Source organism: Prunus dulcis, chromosome 5, assembly GCF_902201215.1.
Source record: "Prunus dulcis chromosome 5, ALMONDv2, whole genome shotgun sequence".
Classification (NCBI taxonomy): Eukaryota; Viridiplantae; Streptophyta; class Magnoliopsida; order Rosales; family Rosaceae; genus Prunus; species Prunus dulcis.
Window position 1 is genome coordinate 5,267,384 of NC_047654.1, and position 8,593 is coordinate 5,275,976.

At 36.7% G+C, this 8,593-nt stretch overlaps 2 protein-coding genes across 3 annotated transcripts; one reads left to right on the plus strand and one right to left on the minus strand.

Annotated features, from left to right (window-relative positions):
• The first annotated feature begins 1,314 nt into the window (after positions 1 to 1,314).
• On the plus strand, positions 1,315 to 4,165 carry LOC117627668 (beta-amylase 3, chloroplastic). Its single transcript, XM_034359853.1, has 4 exons — positions 1,315 to 1,907; positions 2,392 to 2,602; positions 2,870 to 2,980; positions 3,114 to 4,165. Exons 1-4 carry the CDS (start codon positions 1,378 to 1,380, stop codon positions 3,903 to 3,905), a joined length of 1,644 nt encoding a protein of 547 aa, XP_034215744.1. The 5' UTR covers positions 1,315 to 1,377; the 3' UTR covers positions 3,906 to 4,165.
• A 1,233-nt stretch (positions 4,166 to 5,398) lies between these two features.
• On the minus strand, positions 5,399 to 7,524 carry LOC117628253. 2 transcript variants are annotated; one of them, XM_034360664.1, is made up of 3 exons: positions 7,374 to 7,524; positions 7,131 to 7,252; positions 5,399 to 5,581 (listed from the first exon to the last, which is right to left on the minus strand). In XM_034360664.1, exons 1-2 carry the CDS (start codon positions 7,445 to 7,447, stop codon positions 7,141 to 7,143), a joined length of 186 nt encoding a protein of 61 aa, XP_034216555.1. In that variant the 5' UTR covers positions 7,448 to 7,524; the 3' UTR covers positions 5,399 to 5,581; positions 7,131 to 7,140. The 2 variants fall into 2 exon arrangements, with proteins under 2 accessions (XP_034216555.1, XP_034216554.1); XM_034360663.1 differs by lacking the exon at positions 5,399 to 5,581 and adding an exon at positions 5,753 to 6,135 and having other exon boundaries at positions 7,374 to 7,517.
• Positions 7,525 to 8,593: the final 1,069 nt, after the last annotated feature.

Here is an 8,593-nt window from a genome sequence, read left to right on the forward strand (position 1 = left end):
CATCACGTGTGTATTGGCGTCAATTATACTAAACCTTCCTCAAAACAAAAAAAATGTCAATTTACGAGGAATCAGTCAATTAAGAAAATGTGAAAACACATGCCAAGTCATGAAAGCAAATTAAAGTTTGAATATTTCACTTGAGGGCATATTGGAAAGACAAAATCCAAGAGAAATGAAAGCAAAGACTTTGTTACAACCACATGCCACCAATATTCCTCCTAAATGACAAGAGCCTCTCCTCTTTCTTATCCTAAATGAAGCAAAACCAATAAAATGTCCTAATTCTGAGATCTTTTGTGATCCACGAAAATGCAGGGTCTATGAGAGAGCACATAAACCAAAGAGACCCTAGCTTATTTGTAGGGTTTTGCTGCATTGTGGAAAAAAAGTTACGAAAAAAGAAATAAAAAAAAAGATATTTGTATATGCTTGCAATTACATTGTAGATATTTATATGCTCTATACATTGTAGATATTTGTATATGCTTGCAATTACAGAGGTCAAGAAAATAGAGAATCCAATTGAAAATTTACAGTAGCCATCCAAACAGCTTCAATTTCAGACTCTTGACACGATTTTGAGGATAGATGAACATACTTAAATTAAAATAAAGTGTGACAGTTGAAATTAACATGGACTTTCCTTTAAAATATCAGAAGGGTATATATCAGCTGAAGATATTTTATCACATCCGATTCCGAATATCCAAATAATGCAAACCATCTTATGACTAATATTCCCCTGAAATTCACTTCTAAGTCGACCCAAACTACTCGGTTCTAGGATTAATTATAATCTATTACAGAAGTATGACTGCGTGGTATAACTCGTCCATTCATGTGTTATAATATAAATCTATATTATAACACATGAACATATTATACCACACGATCATGTTCCAATACTGTGCAATAATTTCTCATGTTCAAGGCAGCATTTGAATCCCAAAATATAGGAGAAACAAAACCACTAAAAGTTGTTTAAGATTTAAGCTTTTTTTTTTTTAAATAATAAAATCAGGGGCCACCTGTACTACACTCAAAATTTGATAGAGATTCAAATGTTTTGCAAGTATGGAAGAGGTGTAACCACGAATAAACATGACTTTGAAAAGTTTGCTGACTCAGACCAACAAATATAAAATAAAATAAAAAGACAAAATGAGCTGGCCTAGTTGTACTTTTTCACTTTTCAACTAGAGCCCACCAGACCGGCCTAAGAAAAAAAAATAAAAAAAACAGAGCCCACCAGCATTATCTCCTTCAAAGAACATCAAGAGGGAATGTGTTTTTATAAATAGACACACAACCCCTTCATCCAATCTCATCACTTTTTTTGCTCTCTTCCCTTCAAAACACTTTTACAGAAATTATATGACGTTAACTCTGCGTTCTTCAACGTCTTTCATCAATCTTAATGACCACAAAATCCTAAAAGCCTCTGATGAGTCTTCTGGGACAATCTGCTATGCGCAAATCAAGCCAACATGCCGTCTCCGGGCAAAGAGTTCGATGCAAGAGACGCAGCTCTTGCACGAAAAGACCTTAATGACCGCCGGCACCGATGGAAGGAGAGAGATGCTTCATGCACTCCCCAATGTTGCTCACAGCAGCAATGGTTCCAAGGTGCCTGTGTACGTGATGCTTCCGCTTGACACCGTGAGCCATGGAGGGCATTTAAACAAGCCAAGAGCAATGAATGCTAGTTTGATGGCCTTGAAGAATGCTGGAGTTGAAGGAGTTATGGTGGATGCCTGGTGGGGATTGGTGGAGAAAGATGGGCCTTCCAAGTACAACTGGGAAGGGTATGCTGAGCTTGTGCAGATGGTGCAGAAGCATGGCTTGAAAATCCAAGTTGTCATGTCTTTTCATCAGTGTGGAGGAAATGTTGGAGACTCATGCAGGTATGTTTATGGCTCTAATTGCACTATTTCATGTTTATTGTTCTCTATGAGATTTAGCAAAAGGTGAAAAGATGTTTGAAGGTGGTTTTAGGATGGCTAAAAGCGCTTTAGAATAACCGAAATTTTTCTACCCAAAAAAAAAAGAAAAAAGAATAACGAAATCACTTTGGATAGAATAAAAATATAAGTGCTTTTGGATTAGAATTTAGAAAAGCACTTTTTAGTGTTTTTTGCTTCTGATATTCCTGAAGTACTTTTTTGTGCTTCTCATAAAAGCGTTTATGAGCAAAGGTGCTTCCTACTGATGCACTCCAAAACATCCCTAACGAGTAGTCTATAACCTGCATAGTGTTTTGGAATTAGACTCTCTCTAAGTCATTAATTACTTAGGACTCAAGAAACTCTGTACATACTTATGTTTCTGCAACAGTTAATCTATCTCCAGCAGGTGTGGATTTATGCCCTCATTTTTATGAATTTTCAGCATTCCTCTACCTCCATGGGTGCTAGAAGAAGTCAGCAAGAACCCTGACCTTGTTTACACAGACAAATCAGGCAGAAGGAATCCTGAGTACATATCCTTGGGATGTGATTCATTGCCTGTTCTCGGAGGAAGAACACCGATCCAGGTTTACACCGACTACATGAGAAGCTTCCATGACAGATTCAGAGATTACTTGGGCAACGTTATTGTGGTAATCATCTGCAATAAACAAGTTAAAGTCCATTTGATGCTATTATTTTGGTAGTAGGCAATCAACAATTCAGAAAGCCAGACATAAACAGATCTCTGTTTGTGTTCCACCAAAACAGAGGGAGAAAAAATCATCAAACAGAACAAAACTAATTTGGATAAGAAAACTTACTTATTCAATCAATATTTTCTCTCCATTTTAAGTCATTTTAAAGTTTTCAAGCAACTTGTTTCAAAATTAGAAACTCAATTTCAACTACTTCTGCAGGAAATTCAAGTGGGGATGGGTCCTTGTGGGGAGCTCAGATATCCAGCTTATCCAGAAAGCAATGGAACTTGGAGGTTTCCTGGAATAGGAGAATTCCAATGTTATGACAAGGTAATTCTTGGGAACAAAAGGCATTTATCCATTTTTGTTGACACAGTAAAATGACCCTAAATAGAACCACATCATAATTTGATAAAATGTTTGGTATATTTTTCATTCCTGAACAAGCTTTTATGTGATACAGTACATGAGAGCTTCCCTGGAAGCATCAGCAGAGGCACTGGGAAAGAGAGATTGGGGAAGAAGTGGACCCCATGATGCCGGCCAGTACAATCAGTTTCCTGAAGACACCGGATTTTTCAAAAGAGATGGAACTTGGAACACTGATTATGGACAGTTTTTCCTGGAATGGTACTCTGGAAAGCTACTCAGACACGGAGATAGAATACTGACAGCTGCGAAAGGAGTATTCCAAGGATCTGGAGCTAAACTATCTGGAAAAATTGCTGGGATTCACTGGCACTATGGATCAAGATCACATGCGGCTGAATTAACTGCTGGCTACTACAACACTAGACATAGAGACGGTTACCTACCAACAGCCAGAATGTTCAGCAAAAACGGGGTTGTATTAAACTTTACCTGCATGGAAATGAAAGACAGAGAACAGCCGGCACATGCAAATTGCTCACCAGAAGGGCTAGTGCGGCAGGTAAAAATGGCAACCAAGAGTGCTGGAATTGACCTTGCAGGAGAGAATGCATTGGAGAGGTATGATACTGGTGCATTTGAACAAGTTTTGGCAACAAGTAGATCAGATTCCGGCAATGCCTTAAGTGCATTTACATATCTACGAATGAACAAGAGATTGTTCGAAGGGGACAACTGGAGGAACATGGTTGAATTTGTGAGAGGCATGGCAGAAGGTGGTCGGAACAGAAGTCTGTCAGAATGTGACTCCACTGGGAGCAACCTCTTCGTTCGTTTCATCAAAGAGAAGAATGTCAAGAAAACAAAGGAAACTGTACTTGTGTAGAGATTTTATAAATTATTTATGTGCATCTTCATGTACAAACAGAGTATAGCTTAATTACTGTGATATAGGAGAAGAAAAGAGAGTAAAATACAGTGAGAGAGAGAGAAGTATAATTATATGCAAACACCATTATTGGCATCAGATGCTGATTATGTAAGATGGTTTTAAAAAAATTTCTTGCATATGTCTCAATACATGAATGGCCAGTTGTTCATTCCACCCAAGTATTATTAATTTAGTTTATGGGGATGTTTGGATGATTCTTTTAAATGGTTGTAAGTCCAGTGTGTTAAATAATAATATGCAGTTAAAGCCCTTTATTATTGGAAATGGAAGACTCAAACTAAAATGTTCTGATCCACAGAATGTTAGAAACAAAGGAACACATAAACTCAACAATAAAAGTTTATGTGGGAAAAATGGATGCACACATGGCTTTTGGAGTATAAAGCACGTACAGCTCCTAGGATTAGCAAATTTCGGCCGTGGTCTGGAGTTGGGTTCGAGTAAGTTGCACTCTCAACCCCGTTTCTGTTTTTTCTTTTTTTCTTTTTCAAACATACATGACAAATTTGAACCTAAGATTTTCACCTTCCTCGGTCTCTGTTATATCTATTTAAGGACTAAGCTGCCTTACCTAGCCGAGATTAGTATGCTACTATTTTTTTGGACCTTTACCCCCATCTACCCTGAAAAGAATTATTGTAGCTGTGTATTATGCTTCAACTAGATAGTTCCATTTGGTTTTAACTAGCTATAAACCTTCTCAACTATCTTGGCTAGAAGCATACTTAACAGTTACACAGATATCACTGCTCCCTCTGCTCTTCACAACTTTCCATTTATTATTGCCTTGATCTAAAGATCTCTGTAGGCTAAGAGGATTTGATTTAGAAAAAAAACCACCGTTCGGATCAACATAATTAAAGAAAAATAGACATAATAGGAGCACTTAGGAGCATCTTTACTTTTAGAAATTAACTAAGAGAATCATGTTTAATTTTCTTTTCTTTTTTTCTAGTTCTAGAATTGAAATTGGGAGCATCGCTATAGAAAATTCTCAACTTCTCAACCCAAAGCTGAATTCCTCCTACAATTCTAGATCAGCTGCCTGAGCCCAGTCTTTTCTGAGTTTTTTAGGTGTCTCTGGCTCTCGCAGTCTATATGGTAAACTCTGGTTCTTGCCACTACATGCAGGTTTTTCTATTTATTTCATTTTTATCAGATATTGGTTATCTTACTGAATTATATATTTGTATTCCTAACATATATGCCTCTTTAGCAAAACCAATAGAACAATATTTCTTCTAAGCGGTGAGGATAATTTTTTCCATTCATATTTTTATATGTATTTTTTTAACGGATAATCATTTTTCCAAATGTTTCTTCTTTTTCCCACTTATCCGGTTACTAGGTCCTACTGTTTTTACCCAAATGAAAATGAAGCATAAATTTAAATTATTTGTAATTCTTTTCCAGCACTTTTCAATATTAGCTCTCAACTATTGATAACACAGCTGAATCTAAATCAATGCTAACAAGCATGAGCTATATATCGCGTACCCCAACCATTTAGCCACTAAGTTTGCAGAGACACCACAACAATATGGGGTAGCCGATTTCTCTTCCGAGATGCTGTAAGATGATTTTAGCTTTTCAGGAAACTAAAGAAAACACTGCATGGAAAATGCAAAGAACAATCTTCATTAGTTAATCATCATGATGGTGGACCAAAGCTGAATTGAAAAAGTAACCCTGCCTCATTAATTCAGAGAAAATCCATGACCAATACCAACTACATTATATAAATTCATTCAGATCTTTTTTAATAAGAAAAACAGCTTTCATTAATAAAAGAAAGAAGATTACAACACAAGGGACAAGTCCCTTACAAGAAAATCTATGAAGAACCCATCTAAAGACTAAAGGAACAAGAAACGGCACTCAAAACAGAAGAATCTAAGTTCATTCATAATTTAATGACTATCACAATAGAAATCTGTATCTTAGAAGTCAGTCAGCATACAAAAGGTTTTGAAGTATCATCTGAACTATACAGGACGGCACATTCCACCCTCAAGGATAATGTTAGAAGAATGGAAAACACTGCCAAATATGGTGCAATGGAGTGCATTAAGGCGTCAGACATTGCTTTTCTCAGTTCCAAGCTTTAAGGATCAAAGTGACTTCCTCACTGCCCAGTTGATGCCATCAACCTTGACCCAAGCACCTGAATATGTCACAATCTAAATAAAACTTCCATAGTTCATAGTGCATGAATCAAATTTAAATTTGAGTTTCAGACAACCATGAATTCATGTCCTAAAGATATTTTCTCCAATTGAGGGAAACCGTGAGAAAATTATATAAGAACAATAAAACATGAGCTTACACATACACGTATTCCAAAAAGAGGGGACATGAGCATCTACCATCTAGGTTCAAACACTACTCTAATTAATCACGGTTGTCAAAGAGAAGGTACGGATATATCATCCCCTCAACCATGATTGCAGTAAGGAAATAAACTAAAGAACCAGTTCAAACTGCAAACTGATCTTTATCAGCTATACGAACATATGGTTCCGATTCACGATCATCATGTAAATCATCAAATTTCACCAATAAGGGAAGAAGATGAAGCATGTCGATTGGTTTACAGCAGGTAACAATCTAGAAGAGTAACCTATAGCTGATTTAAATTTGTGTTGCAGCACTGGAATTATACTAAAAGTCCTTTATTTTTTTGTAAAGATTATACTGAAGTCCTTTTGTGTTGGCATTCCATCAGCATAGCTACAGACCAAACTGTTGGCATTCTATCTTGACAGGAATATTATAAACATCCTTTCTTTTGGGTTTCAGTCATCACAAACGTTTGGTTTGTAAAAAGTGCAAAACAGGCAAAACAAAAACAGAGAACCGATAAACCCATTGGTCAAATAGGTTTTTTGTATCATATACTTTTAACTTCTTCTTTTTTTCCCCTTAATTTGGCATTCCATTCTCTCCCTCAATCCAAAATCAATCACAATTTGAAGGCACCAAATCAGAACACTGAAAAATTCATGACATTTTCCAAGATCAGTTACTAGTAATCATCACTCATTACTTCAAAACTAAAGGACATACAAATCAAACCCAACTTAGCATACCCAATTAAAATTGTTAATACCAAAAAAAACAAAAAAAATATAACTTTTGGGAGTGAGAGAGTAAAAGTACCCCAGTGAATTCAAGCATGAGGTGGAGGTGGTGGATCGGAGTTGGGATTTTGACGGCGAAGATCGTCGATCAAGCTGCCGAGCTCTTTGCGAGCAGATTCTCTCCCGAACATGAACCCATACCTGCGAAAAAGAAATTGGGCAATGGTTGAACGGATTGCAGGTACTGAAAGAAAGGAATGTGGGGAACCTGATTCCCGAGAATGTGACACAGAGTAAGGGAAAAAAGAAAACTGGAAAGTACCAGCCGGAAACCGCAGAGAAGAGTGTTGCAGTGACAACTGTCTGAACCAGAGTGAAAGATTTCTCCATTTTCATGAATTGGGGTTTTGTAAACAAAAGACTGAACTAGTGATATTCGCGAGAGTGAGAGAAAAGCATTTGAGCTTTTTGGGTTTTAAAGGGTTTTGAAGGAAAAAGAAAAAAAATTAAAAATTAAAAATTTGTGGAACTCCTTGAAGTTTTTAATGTTTTTTTTTTTTTTTTTTTGGGGGGGCCGAGTTTTTTATGTTTTTACATAGACTTTTGAGGTTTTGATCTTTAAATTTTAAAATTATTTCCACAAAACTTCATCCCTTAATTTTTCTACCTAAAATTGATAATGATAATGTTAAAATCAGGGATTCGATTGCATGTAGGGGTGGAATTTGAATCGGTATATCAATTTGATTTTGGCTTCAACTAGTTCGATAACCAAACTGAGTATATAACGATGGCCTATATGAGAAATATAAGCCATTTTTATTATGAATTTAAAATTCTAACTCCTGTCAATGAGTTCCCATCACTGTGGTGGTGGATTCCTCCTCCCCTCATGGTATCCAAAGTTGAATCCCCTTCTTGTTAAAGTTGTTAGGACTTTCTTAGTCACTAAGGTTAGACTTCCTTTTTAGGTCTAATACTTACGTAGCTGTTAATAATTCTTATTTCTAAGGAACAAGTATTGTTGCACGTTTAGTTTAAAATCTAGTCATATACCACGATTCTAGGAGCTGTAAAATCGTGGGTTGTTGCATTTCCATTCAGTTACTTTGTAAGGCTTTTAAAAGCTATTGCTATCTTTCAATTCAATAACAGATTCTTCCTGCAAAACAAGTGCTATCAAACTTTCTCTTACTCAGTTTCTTGTAGATTTTCTGGTTCCAACATTTGGTATCAGAGCTCCACCACGGGGCCTGATCGAAAGTCTTAAAGCAAACACGAGTTCAGTGAGAAGGGGTAACGATATGGCTGGTGAAAGCAATTTTGTACAGCCAGCCATTCCCAAGTTCGATGGGCACTATGATCATTGGAGCATGCTAATGGAGAATTTTCTGCGATCCAAGGAATACTGGGGTTTGGTGGAAGCTGGGATCCCTGCAGCAGCAGAAGGGGTGTATTCTACAGAGGTACAGAAGAAGACAGTCGAGGATCACAAGCTAAAGGATCTGAAGACAAAGAACTATCTGTTTCAAGCCATTGATC

Excerpts from the sequence above, each read along its gene's own strand:
- LOC117627668 (XM_034359853.1), top strand. The coding sequence starts at position 1,378 with ATGACGTTAACTCTGCGTTCTTCAACGTCTTTCATCAATCTTAATGAC. Across the intron at positions 1,908-2,391 it reads AATGTTGGAGACTCATGCAG|CATTCCTCTACCTCCATGGG; the intron begins GTATGTTTATGG and ends ATGAATTTTCAG. Across the intron at positions 2,603-2,869 it reads ACTTGGGCAACGTTATTGTG|GAAATTCAAGTGGGGATGGG; the intron begins GTAATCATCTGC and ends CTACTTCTGCAG.
- LOC117628253 (XM_034360664.1), bottom strand. The coding sequence starts at position 7,447 with ATGAAAATGGAGAAATCTTTCACTCTGGTTCAGACAGTTGTCACTGCA. Across the intron at positions 7,253-7,373 it reads TTCTCTGCGGTTTCCGGCTG|GTATGGGTTCATGTTCGGGA; the intron begins GTACTTTCCAGT and ends TCTTTTTCGCAG.